The 23,973-nt window shown below is 43.3% G+C and overlaps 1 protein-coding gene across 1 annotated transcript in view; it reads left to right on the forward strand.

The window, feature by feature from the left end:
• The first annotated feature begins 3,123 nt into the window (after positions 1-3,123).
• Positions 3,124-23,973, forward strand: part of LRP2 (LDL receptor related protein 2) — a 229,106-nt gene continuing 208,256 nt past the window's right edge. Inside the window, exon 1 of the mRNA XM_017854503.1 lies at positions 3,124-3,488. Within this exon, the coding sequence (XP_017709992.1) occupies positions 3,410-3,488 (79 nt within the window). The 5' untranslated portion in view covers positions 3,124-3,409. The remainder of the gene's footprint in view (positions 3,489-23,973) is intronic.

A 23,973-nucleotide genomic window follows, 5' to 3' on the forward strand; every position in this document is an offset into this window, starting at 1 on the left:
TGTGTGTGTGTGTATTGGTTTGGGCTCCATCCTGCTGAGTTTGAGGTCTTAGGACATTGGATTGGAGCTGTTCAGGGGGCAGTTGGCTCTATTGTACTCAGGAGGAAAACACACACACACACACACACACACATAGAAACAGTAGTGTTATAAAGTTATACATAACTTTTCCACATGGAAGTTATTTTAGTTTCTATGTTGTTATATTTCATTTGAATATAATTCTTGCCTTGACCTGCTAAATTGATTTCATTACCCTCTAAAGGGTAATTACCTCTGTTTGCAAGCACTAGTTTGATAGAACTACCAAGCTGAATTGTCTGGTTGCCGAATGGAAAATAGATGGGAGGGGGCAAAACTGATAGCAAGGAGCTCATTCTAAGGCTCTCACTGTAATTCAGGTTGATGAGTGGATTGATGAATTTGAGTTAGCAGAATTTCATGATTGTTTGGGAATGGGTGTGGAAAAAAGAAGGAGGAGTCAAGAATGGTGTAAATTTCAGCTTGGCTTCTGGGGCAATGGTGGTGCTGAAGCTTCTTGGTTTCACTTTCCCCTCTCTCTTTTGGTTGACTGCTCTGAAAAGTCCTCTATATGTATATGGAGAGAGAAATGTGAAAACTAAAGAAATTATCTTTTTGCATTATAGAGAAACGATGCTGGCTTAAATTGCAACTGAATTAACCTGGGCTTTCCCAGGTACTGGTCCATAGATTTAATGCCCCCAATCTAGCAACAGGCATTCTCAGGTATGGATGCCAGAGATAAACACATGCATGGTGCAGGCAGTTTTCAAACGTCACAGATTGGGGATTACATTGAGAAAATGGGTTGTTCTATTGGAAAAGCGTGTGGGTCGACATACAGAGTGCTTCGAATGATGGGGTGTGCTCCGCTAGGTGGTCCCCCATCCCTACCCTTTTCTGCTCTCCTACCTCCCATTCTCCCTCCCTCCTTTCCCCTCTTCTGCGTTATTCTGGGATTAACGGCGGGGTCGGCCCGGTACACAAACGCAGCTGGCTAGTACGGTCAGCCTGAGCCCTGCTGTGCAACCACGTCAGGAATTCCAGTAAGTTGGCAACACTGGAGCACAAAGACAACAACAATTGAGGAACTCTTCAGTACAGAAAGGAATGTTTGGAGCCCTGGCTGCTACAGTGAAAGGACACACACACACACACACACACACACACACACACACACACGCTTGCGCCTGCGCGCCCACGGGCGCTCTGTAGGGAGCCCAGCCCCTCCCGCACTCGCGGTCCTCCCTCCCGTCAGCCGGCGGCCGCTCTTTGTAAGTTGGAGGTGCGGGGACGCTCATTGATTATGCAGCGCGGCCCCAGCGGGCGTCGGACCAGCTTGACCCCGGCGCGGTCTCGTACCATCGCCCCGGCCGCCCGGAACCGGCATAAATCACCCGCGAAGACTGGAGTGCAGCGTCGCGCCCCCTCGCCGCCTCCCTCCTCCCGCTCGGGTCGGGTCGCCCCCTCCCTCCCCAGCCCCCAGCTCTCCTGTCCCCAGTCCTGTCTCCGCGCCGCACAGCGCCCAACACTGTGCAGGGAGGCAAATAGACATCCAGTGACTTTGGCCAGAGCACAGACCCATGGATTTCCCAATCCAGGAATCTCTCCCACTCTTTCCCACAACGCTCCCCCCTCCACCTTTTTTTCTTTAAGCCTAAGTTTTCTCTTTTTGCGTGTATTTATCTCTTTTTGTCTTTCCCAAGTAACACCTATCCTTTCCCTCCCCTAGCCCCCACACCTAAAGCTGCGCCTACCACTGCAGCCCCGGGAAGCTACGCGATCCGGACTGTTGGGGTTAGCAGAACCCCAGAAGACCGGTGCCCCGGGAAAAGGGGCTGGCAGTAATTGTCAGGTTCTCGCCCCCGGGGAAGGGAGGCAGCGGGAACCTGTCCAGCGACCACGTGCGTTCAGGGCTGTCTCCTCCCTGCGTCACGGCTCCCTCGCTGGAGGGAAAGGGCCCCTGACTTCTTGGACCAGGATCCGGCGCCTGGGACTAGCTGCCGCGCTGGTTCAGGGGCTGGAGCTGGAGATGATGGGATGGCCTCAGGACCCCAAACAGCCCCTCCTACACAGGGTCCCCAACACCGGGAAATAAGTTGCATCAGCCCTCCTTTCCCCACCTCCCGTGGGCTCTGATGTCACGTACAGGCTGAGGACCGCGCGCTGAGGGCGGGTGTAAGGCCACTTGTGCTTTTGGGGTCCGGGCCTCTTGCCAGCCTGTCCAAAGCTGCCCCAAAGAAGGGAGTCGCGGGGTTCCCTGAACCTCTCGTGTTTCTTCTTCTTATAAAGGGGTACCGGAAGCATGGAGAAGACGTTCGCTCTTTTTCAATTTTGCTTCAAAATGAACAGACTTGTAAGAAGCGCGATCTGGCCATGACACCTGTAGATGTGGTGCTGAAAAATTGCTAAATAAGGATCCAACCTCCCCAACAAAGATCCACCTCCCTCTCTAATTTGTAAAAACATAGAGCACCCCATCTCAGCAGCCTGTATCCTATCAGGGGAAACCAGGATATCCGAAGGAGCCTAGAGAGATCAGGCCAGGAATGAAGGTCACAGAACTCCATCCAGCAGGCTCTTTACTCCTTCCCTTCCCTACCTCCGCCTCTTTCCCTTTCTTTCTCTTTCCTTCATTTCCACTTGTCTGGTTTTTCTTTCCTTTTTCCTTTCTTATTTTTTCTTTCTCTTCTCTATTCTTGACTTTCCTCCTCGTCCATTCCTTTCCATTGCTCATTTAGTAAAACTGCGACCGTGCAGATTTCCCCGTGAGCAGCCTCGCCGGCTTCTCTGCGGGGCGAACCCTGCGGAGAGGCGAGGGCAGCGCGTGTGCACGTGTGAGTGTGCCTGTGAGAGTGTGCGCATCGGATTGTGCTCGTGTATGCACGCTTAAAGGGGACTACGTATGTTGGCGTGGAAGTGTGACTGTGGAATGTGCGCGCGTGTGTGACGGACGTGTATGAGTGAATCTGTGAATCTGCGTCAGTATGACACTTAGGAGTGCATGCGGCTGTATGAGTGCGTGTGTGAGTGTGCACACGCCTGTGGAGTGTCCATGTGTGAGTGCGCGTGTGTTCGAGTACCCACTCCTCCCCGCGCTGCAAAGTGCAGGGGGCGGGCCGGGCGGCAGGGGGCCTGCCCGCTGGATTCCCGCATGCTTGTTCCGGGGCGGTCGGGTCTAAAGGGCTTTATGCACTGTCTGGAGGGTGGGGACTGGCGCGGGTAGAAAACGGGATGCCTCGGGCGCGGGGGCAGGCTTTTGGTCACTAGGAGCTGGCGGAGGTGCAGACCTAAAGGAGCGTTCGCTAGCAGAGGCGCTGCCGGTGCGGTGTGCTACGCGCGCCCACCTCCCGTGGAAGGAACGGCGAGGCCGGGGACCGTCGCGGGGATGGATCGCGGGCCGGCGGCAGTGGCGTGCACGCTGCTCCTGGCTCTCGTCGCCTGCCTAGCGCCGGGCAGTGGCCAAGGTAAGCCCCGGGCCGGAGCCTCTCGTGGAGCGCCCACTTGCCCGGCTGTGGCAGGGTCGGGTCCGCGGGAGACCGGAGGGGAGCGCGGCCAGGCAGAGGCTAGCGCCGGTCGGAGGCGCGGGAGCTGCTCCCGGTGGGGCGCTCAGGTTGCTTCGCAAACCCGGAGCGGGAGCGCCCCTCCTTCGCTCGCCACGAACTGAACCGCAGCAAACTTGAGAAAGCAGCCCCGCCAGTTTCGGTGACAGCGCACCCCACGGAGACCCTGTCTTTGTTCCCACGGGCGTTTGTCCGACCCTCCTGGAAAGCACTTTACGGGAGAACGAGGTTCTCTGCGGTTTGCAGCCTGCCCTCACAAGCGGAGTTCTCTCCTGGGCGGCGGGGTCCCAGGCTCTGCTCCGAGCGCAGCATTCCACCTGCAGCGCCCCTCCCGGGATCCCTTCGCGCGCCCAGGGCCGCGGGCCAGAGCACCCCTCCCACCACTGGTGAAACTTGGTCCCGCGGTGACCCCCAGAGACCGCTCTCACCGTACAGATCATTTACGAGCCAAGATAAGGCCGGGAGGTGGGATTGGCCGAGAGAGCGGCTGAGGGACTGGAGTCTTTTCTTGAAGTTTTCCTTTCCAGCTGGGAGCTGGGGGCTTTTGTGTTGATGAATGGGACCCGTCTGCATGGCCAGAGTTTTGGGGATCGAATGCAGATAGTTTTTGGTGTGAAGTGCTTTAAACTTCTCTCAAGTTGTCCGAGAGTTTATATTTTAACAGAAACAGAGAAGAGGGAAAGAGAGGGAGAAAGAAACGGAGAGAATAAAATAGTAAGAAGGGAAGAGGAAAACAAATATAGAGGAATAAGGAAAGAAGGAGGGGAGAGAGAACGACTGGGGTGGGGGAAGAGAGAGAGAGAGGAAAGAGAGAGAGAGAGACCGAGACCCGACCGAGGATGAATGGGAAGGGCGAGGAGGAGGCTGGAACCGGCGAGCTCTCCCTCTGGCTTTGCGTTGCTAGGTAGCAGCCAGGAGCTGCGTGTGACCGACCACCAGACAGACAGAGGGGACGCTGCTGCCACCGCGGGGACTAATCTGTCTGTGGGGATGGGAGAGTCCCCCCTTTCCCCTCCTGCTCCTTGCCTCCCGTCGGACAACTTAATTGCCCCACAATGAAAATGAAACCCCTATTGTTGTAGGATTAGCCAAAGCAATAAATTGATTTTCCTGGATCACATATTGGGGTTGACGGGTGGGGAATGTGGAAGCCTCCATTTACGGAGGAGTGAGGGGAGGGCTTGTGGATGGGCCGTGGCATGTATTCAAATGGTTAATCTGCTTTCTTTCCTCAATTCTTAGCGTAAGCTCCTTAGAGGGAATCAAGTAAGTAATTATACAGCAACTCCTAGCAGCACCCATTTCAGACTTCCTGGGAAGAAGTTTGGAAACGCTAACAAACCCCACGGGTCTTGCAAAAGTCTTCGGAAAGGCAGGAGAGGCAGGGAGCGATCATTAATAATCTTCCTTTGAACACCCTTTCTCAGTGTTGGTAACACAGAAAGAGGGTTTTATTACTATTGTGCAGAGTTTGCACAATGCTTAGGGTTATATCTCATGTCCTAAATATAGCTATAGGATTTACTATATGTTCCTGTCAGTGCCTGGCAAAAGGAAATCTTACCTTGATTCATCTATGTCCTTGTATAACCAAAACAGATACTCTTTTTCCTGGGTTGATGGTTTAGTCACTAAATAACCAATACCTACTCTTCTTGATAGTTTTTTGCACCATCCATCTTCCATTCTATGATAATAATATATAATAATAATGTGTATAGTAATAGTAACCCATCATACACATATATGTTGCAGGCTTTGTTCTAAGCACTTTTTACTTTTTTTTTTTTTTTTTTTTTTGAGACGGAGTTTCGCTCTGTGGCCCGGGCTGGAGTGCAGTGGCCGGATCTCAGCTCACTGCAAGCTCCGCCTCCCGGGTTCCCGCCATTCTCCTGCCTCAGCCTCCCGAGTAGCTGGGACTACAGGCGCCCGCCACCTCGCCCGGCTAGTTTTTTGTATTTTAGTAGAGACGGGGTTTCACCATGTTAGCCAGGATGGTCTCGATCTCCTGACCTCGTGATCCGCCCGCCTTGGCCTCCCAAAGTGCTGGGATTACAGGCTTGAGCCACTGCGCCCGGCAATATACTTATTGACTCAATTAATCTTCATAATATCCCTTGAAGGTAAGTACTCTTATTATCACTGTTTTACAGATGAGAAAGTGGAGGCACAGAGCAATTCAGTAATTTGTCTCAGTTCATACTGCTGGAAAATGGCAAACTCAAGGGATTCTGAATTCAGAGTCTGTAATTGCTACAGTACACAGTATATGTTCTCTCTCTCTCTGTCTCTCTTTTTTTTTTTTTTTTTTTCTGAGAGACCCAGTCTCGCTTTGTCACCCAGGCTGGAGTGCAGTGTGCAATCTCGGCTCACTGCAACCTCTGCCTCCCGGGTTCAAGCGATCCTCACACCTCAGCCTCCCAAGTAGCTGGGACTACAAGCCCTGGGCACTATGCCTGGCTAATATTTTGTATTTTTAGTAGAGACAGGGTTTTGCTATGTTGGCCAGGCTGGTCTTGAACTCCTGACCTCAAGTGATCTGCCCGCCTCGGCCTCCCAGAGTGCTAGGATTACAGACACGAGTCACCGCGCCTGGCCCAATTTCTTTTTTCTTTTGTACAAAAAATGTCATGCTCCCTAAGTTACTGTCCATGTGTGAGGTTCCTAAAGAAACTGAGGGGCAATATGCAACTCCTTACCACCTGCTGCTTCATAACTGTGGACCTTTTCCCAGAATCTCTCCTCAGGTTTCTAAGAACTGAACCCAAGTTTCCTCATTCCCAGTCCTCCTACTTGATCATTTTAAGATGCATTTCCTCTGAATGTCCTCAGCCTGATATGTTGAGATTTCTAGAATCCTGTTGTAATGATCCTGACTTAATATATGAAGTAAAATCCAATGAGGTATTAAGAGCTTTTATTTAAGCACTACATTTTAGGTAGGCTACCACGGCAAACTTCACATCACTAAAAATTGGAGGAAAGAAAAAAAAGGTTCCGAGTAGTCTATGTTTAGTCTTTGAAAAAAATCATACCACATCTGCATTTTCCTTATCTTTTGTGTAATGCTTTTCAAGAAAAAACATTTTGGAGAGCCTGAACTCTGAGTCAAGCTGTTTGAGTTCCAACAATGGCTTTACCACTTTCTAGCTGTGTCACCTTGAGAAAGTCAACCAACTTTGCATAGCTCAGATGGCTTATCTGCAAAATTGACAAGATAATAAGAGAATTCACCCAATGACATCTTGTAAGCATAAAGAGATAAAATATGCCAAGTGCTTAGCATGGTGTAAAGTGTATAGATAGTGAAAATAAACTAGAAAATAATCTAAAAATATAATATTTTTATTATATTTATCAACACTTAAAGTAACATATTGTTTTGCTTCCTATTCATATTTCCAATTTTCAAGTATACATAGGAAAGTCTTCTTTAAGCATTTTTTCACTAACAGTTCTCTGAAGACTTCTCAGACCTTAGCATGTGATTGGAAGTTTTTTTCTTTTTCTTTTCTTTTTTTTTTTTTGAGAAAATATTATTGGCCTTAAACAAAGTTGTATTCTATTTATTAAGTTAAAAAACTTATTTTTCAAAAATAGAAATGGGGGTCTCACTGTGTTGCCCAGGCTGGTCTCGAACTCTTGTCCTCAAATGATCCTCCTACCTCTGCTTCCCAAAGTGCTGAGGTTACAGGCAGGAGCCACCTTACCGGGCCCAACATTATATTCTTTAATCCAATAAAAATGTGGTAATGTTCTAAAGAGCTTGTATCAGCTTTTATGACAACTGCATCTTCACATGAAGTTTATATGTTTAAAAGGATTGTGGGGACAATAGCAAACATGTATTGTTTTTATTCCATCACAACTCTGGAACCTCACTGCTGCTTTCATTTCACAGTTGTTGACTTCTCTTTCTCTATGTGAAAAAGTTTCTCTTTACCAGTCTTCATAAGATTTCTGCCTGAACTCCCCTCAGTCATGCACCTGTCTCATTTTAATAGAAACTCAGACTTCTTACAGCTGGAGGGAACCTTAGATATCAACTGGTCTGCTTGCATTTTTTTCCCTTACAGATAAGCAATTAGCCCAGGAGGGAAAAGAAAGGGGCTGAGAGGATGAAAGGGAAGGTGGTTAATAGGTTTCTTGCCGAAGGACATACAGCCTGTGATAGAGCTAACATATAAATTTGCAGTGGACCATCTTTTAGATTCATGCCTTCTGAATATCCCCATTTAGATTCATGCCTTCTGAATGTCCCCAGCCTGTTTTGTTGGTTGAGATTTCTAGATTCCTTTTGGAATCCTGACTTACCAGATAAGGCACAGTCTGATGAGCAGATGAATCTTAAACAACTGGATGGGTTACCTGTCCCAGGTCAAAGAGGAATCCTGTGGTAGGTTATTACAACCATGTACCATGTGCTTTCAGCCTGGTCCAGAACTGATGCCATGTCAGTGCCCCTACTCCCAAAGACCATACCTCCAGATCCATTTTTCAAATTCTTGAGCCATCAAAGCACATTCCTGAAGATCTTTGGGTTTTGTAGTGCAGGCTGCTGTAAGACTAGGTTTTCTGTCTTACTGAAGGTAATTATTAGGTCATAATTATTGCTCATGTTCTCTAGTCAGGCACTGTAAGAACACTGACAGGTTTTTAAAAGTTTTAAATTAAAATTTAAAATTTGCATGTAAAAATAATGATACCAAGATCCTAGATGTACTTCCTGTGTAATCAGAAGCTAGTGCATTGTCATACTGGCTTTGGAGTTTCTGTTAAGTCCTAGTAGCTAGAACAAGGTAAGTAGAAAGTTCATGCCTGTAATCCCAGCACTTTGGGAGGCTGAGGCGGGAGGATCATGAGGTCAGGAGATGGAGACCAGTCTGGCCAACATGGTGAAACCCCATTTCTATTTAAAATACAAAAATTAGCTGGGTGTAGTGACGCGTGCCTGTAATCCCAGCTACTCGGGAGGCTGAGGCAGGAGGATTGCTTGAACCCGGGAGGCAGAGGTTGCAGTGAGCTGAGATTGTGCCACTGCACTCAAGCCTGGGCGACAGAGCAAAAATCCGTCTCAAAGTAAATAAATAAACAAAATAAAATAAAAATAAATTTAAAAAAGAAAAAAAAGAAAAGAAAGTAGAAGGTGCTTATGAAAGAGTGTTGAATGGATAGGAAAGGGGTTCTCAAGGTTGATTGCATGAATCTAGAGCAACTAAAAAAGTACTAATTGTGAAGCCCTATTCTAGCGTGGAAAAAATAAGCTCGATGGAACCTTTGGTATAAATCAAATGGTTCTATCATATCCTATTAACTTTATAGTCTTGAGTAATTAAAAAAATTTTACCACTATTGTGTATTCTGTGAATGTTTATTTTATTTTTTCCATGAAAATTTATTAAATATCAACAGTGTGCTGATGAGTCAATAGTATCAATATTATAGAAAGATTAAGGAAGATGAGAACTGAAAAGAGGTGTCTAGATATCTCACAATTAAAATGGACTGCAGTTTTGCATTTAAGATTCTGAAATAGTCATTGACTCATTCCTAATAACCCTGCCCAGGATCTCATCAGCATTAGAAAAATTGGAGATGTTTCAGCAACAGAGTTTTGGGATGCTTCTTGTTAATGATCAGATAGTAGTTGTTTTGAAATGTCAAGAGCATTTCAGTGGTTCTTCATATGTTCCTAATGCAAATGTTTCCTAAGTAATTTCTTGACAGTTACAGCATTTTGAGATGAAGTGGGAAGGGCTTGTGATTTTGAATTTAGAGGATCTTGGTTTGATGCCTCGCTTTGCCCTTTATTATCTGGGAAATCCAGTACCACACACTCTGGGTGCTCTGGGGCAGTTTTCTTATCTGTAAAATGGGCATATATCTACCTCACGGGGTGGTTATGCAGAGGCAATGAATGTGAAATGTTTAATAAAGTGTGAAGTCTGATGTATATTTCCATTCATCATTATTACCTTTACGAGAATTTTACTTTTGCCAAACTTGAGGGGAGGAAGGTATTGCAGTATTTTGGTACCTTCTTTACAAGTGGGTCTGTGAATGATGCATCTGTGCATGTTGTTACATCCTTATAGTGGCTACCACAACTTCACATATTATTCAAGTACTGTTATGTTTGTGAATGTCGCAAAACCAAGTTAAACTGCCTGAAGCCAAAAAGGAAATTTATTGAAATACATAGTTGAGGGTGGGTGTGGTGGCTCATGCCTATAAATCTCAGCACTTTGGGAGTCTGAGGTGAGTGGATTGCTTGAGCCCAGGAGTTTGAGACCAGCCTGGGCAACATAGTGGGACTCTATCTCTACAAAAAATACAAAAAATTAGCCAGGCATGGTGGTGTGTCCTTGTGGTCCCAGCTACTTGGGAGGCTGAGGTGAGATGATCCCTTGAGCCCAGGAGGTTGAGGCTGCAGTGAGCTGTGATCGCGCCACTGCACTCCAGCCTCAGCGATAAAGTGAGACCTTGTCTCAAAGAAAATAAATACATAGTTGAAAAGATACAGATAATTAGGTCGATCCATTTGAGATTGATTTTTTTCCTACGCAGCAATAGTCAAATATTGGCAATTTCATTTGGTTCAACCTAACAAAAAATAGAGGCTCAAACTATGTCATGCCAATCTTGTTTTTCTTTCCATCTCCTGGTTCTGAGATGACTCCATTCTTAAACATGTTCTCCTTTGATGTAAAGTGGCTGTCAGTGGCTCTGGAGCCACCTCCTATCAGATCATGTCCACTGGGAAAGAATAAAAGTTTTTATCTTAACTATTCCCAGCAAAAGTTTCAGTTGCATCTCAGGGGCTCTGCTTAGGTCATAAGCTCATTGAAGAACCAACCACTGAATCCTGGGTCATGCTGTGTTCCCATGGCTTAAGCCTGGGCTATATTCTCAGTCTTTGAGATCATGTACTAAGGGGTGGAGTCCAGAGAGAAATGGGGGTAATTATTGGGAGAATGGTGACCAGATGCTGGGATGCAAAAATATAAAGTGTCCGGTATACCTTATCGGATAAAATTGACTGATGATGTTATTTTCATTTTATATGTGAAGACACACTTGAAACAGCTACAGAAATTTCTCAAGAGCTGGCAGCCCTGGGGTAACTTACAGAATTGAAAGGAGAAATGTATTGGAAACATTAAGGAAAAAGACATGGTGATCTGTCCCCATGTGACCATGTTGCAACTTTAAGTTTAGAAGGAGAACAGGAGAAAGAAGGACTTTTAGAAGCTTTATTTGGATCCTAAAGTTTTCTTATTTGGAGCAGAGCTTTGTGATAGACAGGAAAGTTCTGGAAAATGAGCTGAGAGATCAGACTACAAGATCCCTTGAGTCCAGTGTAGTATTTCTTTTTTTTTTTTTTTTTTTTGGTGAATCTTAGGCTCCTGCTCCTTTTCCAATTTACTTCACTCCAATGTTTATGTTCCTAAGACTTTGTCCCTTTTCCAAGCACTAGTCCTTGGCTATAAGGATAGGGTAGAGAGAAAGAAGTTCAAAGAGTTTAGAGACAGTTTAAGATGCTTCTGTGGAGACAGAATACATCTTGGTGCATATCTGAGTGTCCTTAGCACTTCACCTACGGACTTCTTTCATAAATGGTAGAACAGGTATCCATCATACCTTATTGGATTAATTCAGAAATGCCAGATATATGTACTCTTTGCTGATGATTACTTTGTTGGTCTCTAATTTAAGTCTTATCTCTAATCACATTTGCTGATAAAATGGAGATATTATCATTCTAAAAGTAAGACGGCTAACTTTTATATTAGGGCACTTCTGATTTAGGATAGCACTGAAATTCAGTGCAAAGAAATGTAAGTCTTTCCTAGGTAATGACAGATTAGACAATTTGAAGTTTCACTTTTGGTCATTAGCCCTCAGGTCATGCCTGACCCCAAGGTTACTGGAAACAGTGAGAAATGAATGAAAGGAGGAAATGTAATTACCATTCTGTGCATTGAATAGTTGAGCCACTGTTACCATGGATACAATGGTGCATTTATTGTCCAGATCTTGAGATCCAAGTTTGTAAGCAATATGCAAGATCTCCTTTAAATTTATGTCCTATCAGCCAATAGCACATGAAGATTCCTAGTAACTTTGAAAATAAGTCTTTCCTCACTGATCTACTGATTCACATTAAGTAACAGCATATGTACTTTTGAAGGTGTTGAGGAAACCTGAAAAAGACAAAAAGGAAAATAGCTACACTTCTGTTATGCTGGACATTCTTGAATTCCTATATAAAAATATTCTGTCTTATAGTGTCAGTGATTTGCCTGTCACTTTGGGCCCAGTTCTTTGGTTTTTATGTCATTAACAAGGAGAAAATTTCCTGAGTAAAGGTTGAAAAAATCAAAATCGTTATCTTTATTTTTTGAGACAAGGTCTCACTTTATCACCCAGGCTGGACAGGGTCTCACTTTATCACCCAGGCTGGAGTGCAGTGATGTACGCATGGCTCCCTACAGCCTCAACTTCCCAGGCTGAAGCGATCCTCTTGGCTTAGCCCTGCAAGAAGCTAGGACTACAGACACGGACCACCATGCACAGTTAATTTCTATATTTTTTGCAGAGATTGGGTTTCTCCATATTGTTCAGGCTGGCCTCAAACCCCTGAGCTCAAATGATCCTCCTGCCTCAGCCTCCCAAAGTGCTGGGATTATAGGCGCTAGCCACCATGCCCAGCCAAAATCATTTATTTTATCAGGGAATTCTTAAAGTTGAATTTAAGAATGAAAGTACTTTATCAGAAATATGGCAATCCTACCCACATTTTAATCTCACTAGAAGGGAGGTGATACATGCTAGCATGGTTTAATTTTGATGTGGGGAAGGGTGTGGAGGATGCTTTTTGTTGCAAGAAACAGAAAACCCAACTCAAAATGGCCTACACAATAAAGGGTATTTGTTGGCTTATGTGAGTAAAAAATACTGAGGCAGAGTGGGGTTCAGGCGAGGTGCAGTCAGAGTTCCAGTTCTCTTTCTTTGTGTTTTCCTTGACCCTACTCCCCTCTAAGTTTCACCTTTGTGTGTAGTCTGGCTTTCCATATGATTCTGATATGGCTGCCAGGGCAAATGGGGCTACATGTTTCCTTGATCCTATCTAGGGGAATCCAACTTTGAGAAGGTTTTAGTTATGTTCTCGAAAGTATTATTTCATCACAATAACTTACAGATTGTTATAATTTCTAAGGACCCTAGATAAAGTCAGCTAGCTCCCCAAACTTGGCATATCATCAAAATCACCTGAAGAACTTAAAAAAGAATATAGATTCTTAAAACCCACTCTTACTAAAGCAGGGGTATGAAAATCTGCATTTTTTAAAATTTTATTTTATTTTACTTTCAGTTCTTGGATACATATGCAGAACGTGCAGGTTTGTTACATAGGTATACATGTGCCATGGTGGTTTGCTGTACCTATCAACCTTTCATCTAGGTTTTAAGCCCCACATGCATTAGGTATTTGTCCTAATGCTCTCCCTCCCCTTTACCCCCACCCCCTGACAGGCCCTGGTGTGTGATGTTCCCCTCTCTGTGTGTGATGTTCCCCTCCCTGTGACCATGTGTTCTCATTGTTCAACTCCCACTTATGAGTGAGAACATGCGGTGTTTGGTTTTCTGTTCCTATGTTACTTTGCTAAGAATGATGGCTTCCAGCGTCATTCATGTCCCTGCAAAGGACATGAACTCATTATTTTTTATGGCTGCATATTATTCCATGATGTATATGTGCCACAACCAACCCAAATGCCCATCAATGATAGACTAGATAAAGAAAATGTGGAAAATCTGTATTTTTAAAAGTTTCCAGGTGATTATGAGGGCTGGACAAATTTTGGGAACATCCAATCTAGGTACCCTCTCATTTTTCAGTTTTATAAACAGACTTACAGATGAACTGACTTGCCACTGCAAATTTCTTCAGTGGCAGTTAAATATACTCTGTTAATCTCTTTCTTTTGGATGGGAATGTTACAAGGTAGCTACAACAAGGACAGGACTCTTTTAAGTCTGAGGGTGACATGAAGTACTGCCCTCATTCCTGGCCACCTCCATTTTTGGCCAGTGTGGCAGGTTCTGAACCTCTCCCTAAATGTGCCACTGTTTGTGTCTTAATTGTTATGTTTTGCTCTTACCTTGGTCACCTTTGAAGTTCTCCCCAGACCCTCCTAAGAACATTAGATTCATTAGATTCTTTGAGGTAAATAACTGTTGCAGGTCTTCTAATCTTTTCTCACCTATGTCAGGAATTCATCTCAGAGCACCGCTGTCACAGCCCACTGGCTTCTAGAGAAGCTGTCTGTTCCATGTTTGGAACGGGAGTATTGAAAAACTTCATAGCTCATTTCCTTTGTATCCTAGCCTCAACTATTTGTTGACCTCATTGGGACTTACAGTTTGTTGATCCTACCGCCTCTTCACCGTCCCTCAAATCCCTCACCTATTTACTTCCTCAGCTTATATTTTATGGCCATGATTAATTTCACTTCCCTGCTTACATACGCCCTCAGCAGCTTGGCCCCTTTATCTGGCTCTATTGTGCTTGGCAAGACCCTGATTGTGGTTAAATCCAATTCTCCACATCTGCATCTCTGTAGCCAAACATGGCAGGAGAAAAACACAACTATACTGACTAGCCTCGCTTGACATTCATGAAGCCAATCTCAAGCTTAGGACTTGCTTCCTAGCCTGTCCATTGCCTCTCCTGCTTCCTTATGTCTTCTCCTCTTTCCTCAAACCTCTGACATCACCTCCTTAGATATAGAGTGAGCTTTTTAAAGCTGTGAAAATAGAAGCAACCAGCAGAGAATTCCATAAACTTCTATAACTCAGCCATCATCATTTGAACTTCAACTTATATCCTCTGTCTTTCCTCCTATTACGCTGGAAGAATTTTCCATGCTCTTAAGTCCAGCCATTTCATTCATGTTCTAGATCCCATTCCCTCTCACCTCTCTGCAATTGTCCCTCTTTCTTTTATGAAATCCTGTCTTCTGCATTACCTTCTAGCTATCACTCTCTTTTTTCTGTTCCACTTTACAGTAAAATTCTTGTACAGATGTGCCTATATCCACTGTAATTACCTTTCAATTTTTCCTCAAATCCATGCCATTTTGCTTTAGTCCCCATCCATGCTAGATTTTTCTTTTTGGTCAAAGTCACTCATGACCTCCATGTTGTTAAATCCAATGATCTATTTTCAGCTCTGGTCTTATTTAACTGGTTAGCAGCATCAGACACAGTATATCCTGACTTCCTCCTTGAAACAATTAGATTTTCAAGAAATTGTATTCTCTTGGTTTATTTTCTTCCTTGCTCGCCTTCCCCGGGTATCTCATGCTTGTTCCTATTTTCCTGACCTGTTTTCATCTCTAGCTACACTGCCTCCTTGGTGGCCTCATCCTGTCTCATGGCCCTCTTTGAAGCAGGGAGTGGTTTCCCAACTCAGGGAGGCGGCACGGACTGTGGTGGAAAGAACATCACATGTCAAGTCAGGACATTCATGGGTCTTGTTCCTGAAGAAAGAAGGAAAAATAGGCACAACCAAAGAGGGCCCCAGGCTGCTGAAAAGGACCCAGGGCCACTTGTCCTCTGGGGATAGTCTCTCTCATCTCAGTCCCCATAGTTTTGTTTTTTTTTTTTCAATGGAGTCTCGCTCTGTCACCCAGGCTGGAGTGCAGAGGCATGATCTTGTTTCACTGCAAACTCTGCCTCCCAGGTTCAAGCGATTCTCCTGCCTCAGCCTCCCAAGTAAGCTGGGATTACAGGCACGCACCACCATGCCCGGATAATTTTTGTATTTTTGTAGAGATGGGGTTTTGCCATGCTGACCAGGCTGGTCTCAAACTCCTGACCTCAAGTCATCCTCCTCCCTCGGCCTCTCAAAGTGCTGGCATTACAGGCGTGAGCCACTGTGCCTGGCCTCAGTCCCCATACTTTTGAGGACTCCGTATGTACTTCTTTACCATGTACATGCTGACAGCTTTCAAATTTATGAATCTATTCGAGACCACTACCCTATAGTCTAGACCCATGTATCCAGCTGCTCATTTGACATGTCCACCTGGCTGGCCAACAGTCATCTCAGACTTAACATGCCCAAAATTGAACTCATGATCTCCACTAATGCCCAAACCTGCTTTCCATGTAGAATTTCTCATCTCAGCAAATGGCTTCCTCATCCTTCCTCAGGCCTCAAACTGTATTCTACATTGACTTTTCTTTTGCTTTTCTACCCCATATAGAATTTCTTAGAAAATCCCATTGTTTTGATCTTCAAAATATATCTAGAATCCAACTACTTTTCACCATCTTCACTTCTGCCCCCCTGATTCAATTGACTGCTCTCTCTTGCCTTGATGATTGCAATAGCTTCCATACTGATTTGCTTGCTGTAGCAACTTTTTTAGAACATCAGTCAGATCACAGCACCCCTCTGCTCAGAAGCTTCCATGGTTTCTGTCATACACAAGTTGGGTTGCCCAAAAACAGACACTGAAATGCAGCTTGGAGTATATGATATTTAGTAAGATCAATGCCTGTGAAGGGAAAGGGAGGAAGCAGGATGGGCAGAAGAAGAAGTTGAACTCTGGCAGCCCTTGGTCAACCCAGAGGAAGCTCTGGAGCAAGAGTTGCCTATTAGAGTGTCCTGTGTCAGGCTGAAATGGCCTTGCTTAGTCACTTAGTCCTGGAAGGACACGACCATGGACAGGTAGCTTTCTATAGCTGAGGCAGACCCCAAAGGAGCTGATTGCAGGAAGAAAGTCCTTCCTTGTAGCTGGTTCTTCCTATAAGGGGAAGCTGCATGGCACATCTCTGGGTGTACCACTGCTTTCCATCTCATGAAGAGTCACAGTCCAAGTCCTTACTATGATCTACAAGACCCTAACCATTTGGCCTTCACATCACCTCCCTGACCTCATTTCCTTCTCCTCTCCCCAGGCACAGTGTACCAGGCACAGTGATATCCTTGTTTTCCCTGACATGATGAGCACTTCTGGGCCTTTGTGCTTGCTCCCCCTTTTCCTGAGTGCTCTTGCCTCAGATGGTGCATGATTTACTTCCGTTCCTCCTACAGGTCTTTGCTCATAGGTCACCCTCTCAGTGTGGCCTTCTCTGATTCTTTCCTGATCTCCTCTTTCCTGATTTACTTTCTCCATTGCACTTACCACCATCTGACATAAGGTATGTAACTTAATTGTTTGTTTGTTTCCTTACTTATTATCTTCCTTTCCCTAAGATGTAAATGGCACAAGGGCAGGGATTTTCATCTCTTTTATCCATTGCTTTCCCTAGTGTCCAGAAAAGGGCTAAATAAAGGAATATACATTGAATAAATGAATGGACAGATGCCACCATGAGTGCTAAGAAGGGGCATCCTCAGCTCATCACCATTCCCTGGTACTACCAGCTCTTAATTCCTCGAGGCCCCTGGAGGCCCAGTCAGGGTCCTGATGGAGGAAAAGGAAAATTGCTGTCTCTATCAAAGCAAGTGGCTTAGCAACGCTGTTTCTCTACATTTGACTCCCCCCCTTTTCTCCACCCCAATGCCTCCCACTCCCGCCCTGCTGGTGATTCCCAATGCATTTGAGAGTAGTTGAATCTGCCTCCTTCTTTGTAACTTCCATCCCAGATACTTGGTTACCCTGCGAGAATTCCCCTGTACATACAGAATGGGTCATTCTGCTATTTTTAGGACAGATTTGATACAGTAGCTTTTACAAAAAGATAAGCCAACGTTTTTAGACTTCATGTTAGTGGACTGTCATTCTGTATTTAAACAGAATACAAAAGAAAGCTGTCTGAGACCATGACACAGTGAAAACAGCCTTGATCAAACAAAAGGCCCTCTTTGAAGAGGGGAGTGGTTTCTCCACTCAGGGAGGCAGCATGGATTGTGGTGGAAAGAACATCACATGTCAAGTCAGGACATTCATGGGTCTTGTTCCTGATGAATGAAGGAAAAATGGGCACAGCCCAAGAGGGCCCCTGACTGCTGAAAAGGACCCATGGCCACTTGTCTCCTGGGCATAGTCTCCCTCATCTCAATCCCCATTCTTTTGAGGACTCTGTACGTAACAAATAGGTTGGAGGCAGGAGAATGATGGAGTTCCACACATAGATGAGTAGAGAAGTTGGGAAATAAGCCACAATAAAAATGACTAAATTATTTGAGTGCTTTCTATACCAGGCACTGGCCTAGGTGCTTTGTAGGTATTAGTTTACCTACTTATGTAGTAACAGTAAAACTTTTATGGATAAAGGACCAAGACAATGACAGGTGAGGTAATTTACCCAAAGTGATTCATTTACTAAGTGGCAGAACCAACATTTGAACCCAGAACCCTTATTTGCATATGTTGCCACCATTGATAATTTGGAGCAGGTGGAAGATATTTCCTCTGTACGTAATCAAACAAAGTCTCATTTAATTTCTCATGTTATGATCAGCTGACCTCATTTTAGAGGCTGGTACCATTGCGACCCAACTTTTGGACATTTTTATGCTACTCTTGGCAGTTCATTCATTCATTCATTCATTCATTCATTCATTCAACATATGTTGTAGCCTTATCATGCTCTAGGCATGATGTAACTAGGTACTGCAGAGTATAGAGAGAGTCCCTCAACGTAAACCACATCCAAAACAGCTTACTGTTGAACAGAGTATATTTCCACTTCCTTCTAGAAGACTAGAAGACTGTACTTTTTAGGTACAGATTGATTTCTGTCTGCTGCTGGGTTTCTCCTATACTACTATTTCATTATCTGGGAACACCTCTTGTTTTCCTCTATAATTATATGTCTTTTAATTCAAAGGACCCTTACCTAATCAGAGCGTTCAATTCTAACCTTCCAGTAGGGACAGCAGTCATCCATAGATTTTCCGAAGTTGTTGTTGTTTACTATTAATGAAAAAATTATTAAGTTCTCTTATTTAAAGTCATTGAAGAAAAAAATGAACAACCAAGTGAGAGCTGAGTTTCTTTACTTCCCAGAGAAGACTGCTGTTGTAGAGATGGAGAAGACGTTTCCTGTGTGCTGGGTGTGCTTAAAGGCTTCTTGGCCCCAAAGTATCTCTCACTATGGCCAAAGACCTCTGTTCTGTCATTACTAAAGTCAGTTCTTCAGAGTAAGACATTGTTTCCTCCTGAAACCCCTATTACAATGTGGAAATGTTCACTCCTGTAGGGTAAACTAGTTAGTTGAGATAGCAATGCACAGTAAATGTTTGTCAGAGCGAGGTTCAGAGAGAAGGAGACACAAAGCTGGTATGTTTTAATGGGGAGGAAAGAGGGAAAGAAGGCACCAGAGTTGTAATATAGTCTTGAAAATAAGCCAACTTCCTTTTCTGGGGAAGAAAAGGTTATTATGCTTGTGCTTTTTCTTAGAATGGCTTTATGGGGAATTTCAGCTGTGATCTATTGGGAGGGCCTCAAAGATAGAACTTACAAACTTCCAGTGTGGCTGTCCTTCCTCTAGTTAGCAATTGAAATTAAGTTGTTACAACAATAGGAAAAGTTGTCCTTAAAAGCAACACAGTTGCAAGACTCTATCAACCATTCGTTGGGGATTCAACAGTGCCTGGTAAGTTTGAGAAGAGACCCTTGGATTTTAATGTACATGGCAGTTATAATTTGTCTAGGCCATGATGATTGCTATAGGGAATCCTGTTTTTTTCTATTTTGAAAAATTTTTTAAATTTTTATGTTTTAGAGATGGGGGTCTCACTATGTTGCCCAGGCTGGATTCAAACTCCTAGGCTCAAACAACCCTCCTGCCTCAGCCTCCTGAGTAGCTGGGACTAAGGTGTGTGCCATTGTGCCTAGCTCTGTTTTTCTTTTAAGTTACTGTGTAATAAAAAAACGATTTGCAAATGTGTAAAGTTGAATATACACATGTCCCAAGTCAATTGTTAAATGATTGGTTTTGATGTACCAAAATTCTGCATTTTTTTTCAAGGTCACTTCTGATATAAGAATTTACTTCTTCCCTAATATTTGGTGCAGTGAGGTGTTGAAAGAATTTGCTAAGTAATCATTGAAAGCTAAGATTCTAGTGAAAAACAAAATGCATGGTTTAAAAATTGAACGTACTAACTAAAAGACAGTGGAAGTTAGATGCTTCTAGCTGTAAATAATTAAACCCAACAGTGCAGACGAGAGAACATGGCACCAAGAGGGACTTGGGCTAAGAAGGATCATATTGTATTGAACACTTTCGTTTCCCTGTAAGGGAAATCAAAAGGGTCTTTAATAGTTGTTGCTGATTGTGAATAAGTGCAACAAAATCCCACTGTAATCCAGATTTAGTTTTCAAGCATTTTGCCGTGATTGAAGAAAGGAGAAAGGGATAGGAAGAAGGACGGAGTTTTATTAAAGCTGTAGTTACTTCTTCCCTTCAGGAGGTCTAAGTGTGACTTGTCACAGTGACCTGGGACTTTGGTTCCCTCCAGGGCCTTCCTGTTCCATGGGCACATTGGTGGATCAAAGACAATTGACTTTTTTGTTTTGTTTTGTTTTTGAAGAGAAGCAATGGTTCTGCTAACTCAGAACAAGAGCAACAAGAGTCATGTAGGATGTTTTTCTGAGTTTCTCTAACATTGCTCGGTTTTTTTTTGACCGTCCCCTCTTTTCCTTTTGAGGTGGGGCCAAGTGGTCAAACCTCCATTTTCTATCTGTGAAAAGAGAGTTTGCCTTTATGAAGTGCTTTATTTTATTTTAAAAATTACCATAGGCTAAAATTGCTGTGTATGTGTACAGTTCTGTAAATTGTAATGCATGTATGTATTTGTGTAGCCACAACCTCAATCAGGATTAGAACAGTTCAGTCACCCCCACTAATTCCCTTGTGCTACTCCTTTGTAGTCACACCCTCCCAATAAAGTGGTTTTTAGCTTCCTTTTTTGAAAACTGACTTTCCCAGATGAATGTCTCCATTGCCTTTTATTTGTTCATTTTTATTTACGCAGTGTTCCTTGCTCATTTTTGAAGTAATTCAAAATGACACACATGGTAAGGTTGCAAGACTGCCTTTCCTTCATTATAACGGAGAAAAAACTCTGGAAAGATGGCAGCTCTTTCAGTATAGCCATGTAAGAACAAAATTTCCCTAAACTTGGCTTGTTGCTAGATTGGAATCCGTAAAGAAAACACACTCAAGAAATCTCTCTTGAAGAGGAGGACAGAGGTTTATTTTTTATTTAACGATTTACCCCTTGACACCTGGGAAATGATTAGTTGATGTTTTCAAAGAAGATTAAGTCAGTGTGGTTAATTAACTGTGGTAATCAGGTGACTTAAATCAATTAACTCCTTGTTAACAATTTCCATCAATTTTGTAAATAAATGACTAAATCAGTAAATTGTACTCTTAAGATTAAAGGCTATTTTCTGATTTATTTTTTTGATGACAAATTAGAGAGTGTTTCCTTCTCATCTCATTCCCTCCCTGCCACTCTTACTCTTAATCATAAGCCAGTTTTAGTTTGAGAGGAGCACACCAGGGAAACTTTTAATATATGGTTTTAAGGAAAAGTCAGGCTTTAGACACCTTTGCTCCTTCATCTCAGCACATTTTGAAAGAATGATTTAGGGAGAGCAGTGGTTGGGGTGGGTGTGGAAAGTAATCCTGAAACACACTCTAGGATAAGCTTTTATTATTAAGTCACTTAATGTCTTGTTTTATTTATCTTTTCTAAGTTAAAACTCAATGAGGGGTATAATAAAATGAAACAGGGTTTGACTCTTAGCTAAAAATAAACTTTAATGGGTATCTTACATGCTCTATTTAGAGGGAATTTCACAAAATCCTGGGATATACTGATTGCATTCATTTGTAAAGCTTGATTGCATTAAAAAATACCACACAAATATACAATTAAAATATTACTTTTTAGAATCTTTATAATCGAAAATTCTCTTCCCTGCTTACATAACTTACATGTCTTTGTCTCCAATGAAATGTGAGCTGGACAAACTAATATAAGAACAGAAAACAAAACACCGCATATTCTCACTCATAAGTGGGAGTTGAACAACGAGAACACATGGACACAGGGAGGGGATCATTACACACCAGGACCTATTGGGGATGGGGGGCTAGGGGAGGGATAGCATTAGGAGAAATACCTAGTATAGATGACGGGTTGATGGGTGCAGCAAACAACCATGGCACGTGTATAACTATGTAACAAACCAGCACATTCTGCGCATGTACCCGAGAACTTAAAGTATAATAATAATCATAAAAAAGAAAGAAATATGAGCTGGAAAATTATAAAACCATATCCTATGCCCCTGAATATGCCATTGCATTCTCTGAGGATTTTCACTGTAGGACAGATGATATAGGGTTATTTATGGTTGCTTCAAGAAGGCATCTTGAATAAGTTTTGAGGAGTTAGTCAATATTTGTGTATTTGCAAAAATTCTATGCTATGCTCACATTTTATAAAGAGAAAATTTCTATGGCTTCTTTTAAGATATTAAGGGTAGACTAAATTGTGAAATGGAGCCGAAGCCACTGTTGTAAATTTAAATCTCTGGCTGCCAAGCAAAATTTTGGGCTCTTCCTATTATTATAGAAACTTCCTGGCCGTACCCCCACTACTCCTTCCCAACTTCCCTAAGGATCTCCAGTCTCAGCAGGATCTACCCTGGACATAGTTAACCTGTTGCCAAACCCTTTCTGATACTGGGACACAGTCTGGAATCAGAGCTCAGAGATTTAGCTTGACTGCTTTCCAGATGTGTGCCCCTGAAGCTCTCTGAGCTTCAGTTTCCTGGATTATACAATGGGTGTTAGTAATTTCTACCTTACAAGTACCTGGGAGTATTTAAAGAACATTGTGAACATGCAAGTTCCTGACACTTGCTGAGTATTCAGTAAACATTTGGCCCCACAGGGAACCTGATATTAAATGATTCATAGTTGACCAGCTCTTGGTTAGGTCATGCAGCAGAGCAGCCACCATGCTGTGGTTTTTTGAAATAAAGAAACCACTTGTCAAATTCTCTATCCATGGAAATTGCTGGGCAAAATACAGCTTTTAAAGGAGATGAAACTACTAGACAAAATTGTTAGAAGACAGGCCTTGCCACCTGCCTTTCTTCCCCCAAGAACGTTTGGTTCTTCACCTCCCGGGTCTTAAAGGCGCAGATCCAAATGTCAAGTTGCCAAGAAGTTCAAACTTTGGTGGACCCAGTGTTTCCATTTTAGGTGTCCTGTGCATGCTTCCTGTAAACTTGGTTTTATGCAGAACTTGCTGATGATGTCTCTGTAACTCTGAGAACAAGAATGATGGAAGCGTGGGTCTCAGTGGAGGTCAGATGTGTCCTCTGGGCAAGGAGAAGGATTTGCCCAGGGAAGACTATACTTGAAGAGGAGCACTGGATTTTGTGAGAGGTTTTAGGCAGAGCATGTAAGAATCACAGTCAGTGAAGAGTTTTCTCTCTTGTAAGAGTTTCTTATTATTTCATGAAACTCCAAAAAGGGTAGTGAGATGTTCAATAGGTGAGAAAGCTGTCAAGCTAGACTTGGTTAATAATTACAGTTAAAATAATTACTGATGTATTTATTTCACACACATTTATTACAAGCATATTTTGTCAGGAACTGACATGCATAGATGAATAAGACATGCAAATAAACAATTGTGCTACAGGGTGAGAGGTCTATAATAGAAGTTTGGGAGCACAGAAAAGGCAGTGATGTAGTCAGCTAGGCCTGAGAGGACCAAGGGCCAAGGAAGACCGCACAGAATGCCATATGAACTGAGCCTTGAAGGAGCTGGGAGAGTGGACTGTGGAGGATTTTGTATGTCAAGCTGAGAATTTTGGTGCCTTTGAAGAAATATAAGCTGGGAAGTACAATGATCAGACTTTCATTTTATAAAAAGAATACTTGCTGCAATGAGAGAAAGCAGATGAACTAGTTAAGTTAGAGGATTACTGGGATTATCTGGGTGACAGATGATGAGGGCAGAACTAGACTTGTGCACCTGGAAGTGATGAGAAAAGGAGAGAGTCACCATGGAACAAAGAGAAAGCTTTTATCTGTTGCTGTTTTTGATAATTCCTGTTATTTGTTTTATAAGTTGGTATGTTTTATTTTTGGGAATATTAGACATGTCTTTTCAATGTATGTGTATGCTAATTACATCCATAAATATGCAATGGGTTTTTTTTTTTTTTGAATTTTCCTGCCTGAAAAATTTCCAGCTTACTGTCCATCTGGGCACGGTGTGTGATATTTTCTTTGTTTTAGTTCATTGATTCCTAGTTGGTTCATCTCCCTCAGGGAACGTTTGGAAACATGTAGCATTTTTTGATGGTCACTATGCCTGAGTATCCCTGCC

This window comes from Rhinopithecus bieti, unplaced genomic scaffold (assembly GCF_001698545.2).
Source record: "Rhinopithecus bieti isolate Rb0 unplaced genomic scaffold, ASM169854v2 scaffold_37314, whole genome shotgun sequence".
Classification (NCBI taxonomy): domain Eukaryota; kingdom Metazoa; phylum Chordata; class Mammalia; order Primates; family Cercopithecidae; genus Rhinopithecus; species Rhinopithecus bieti.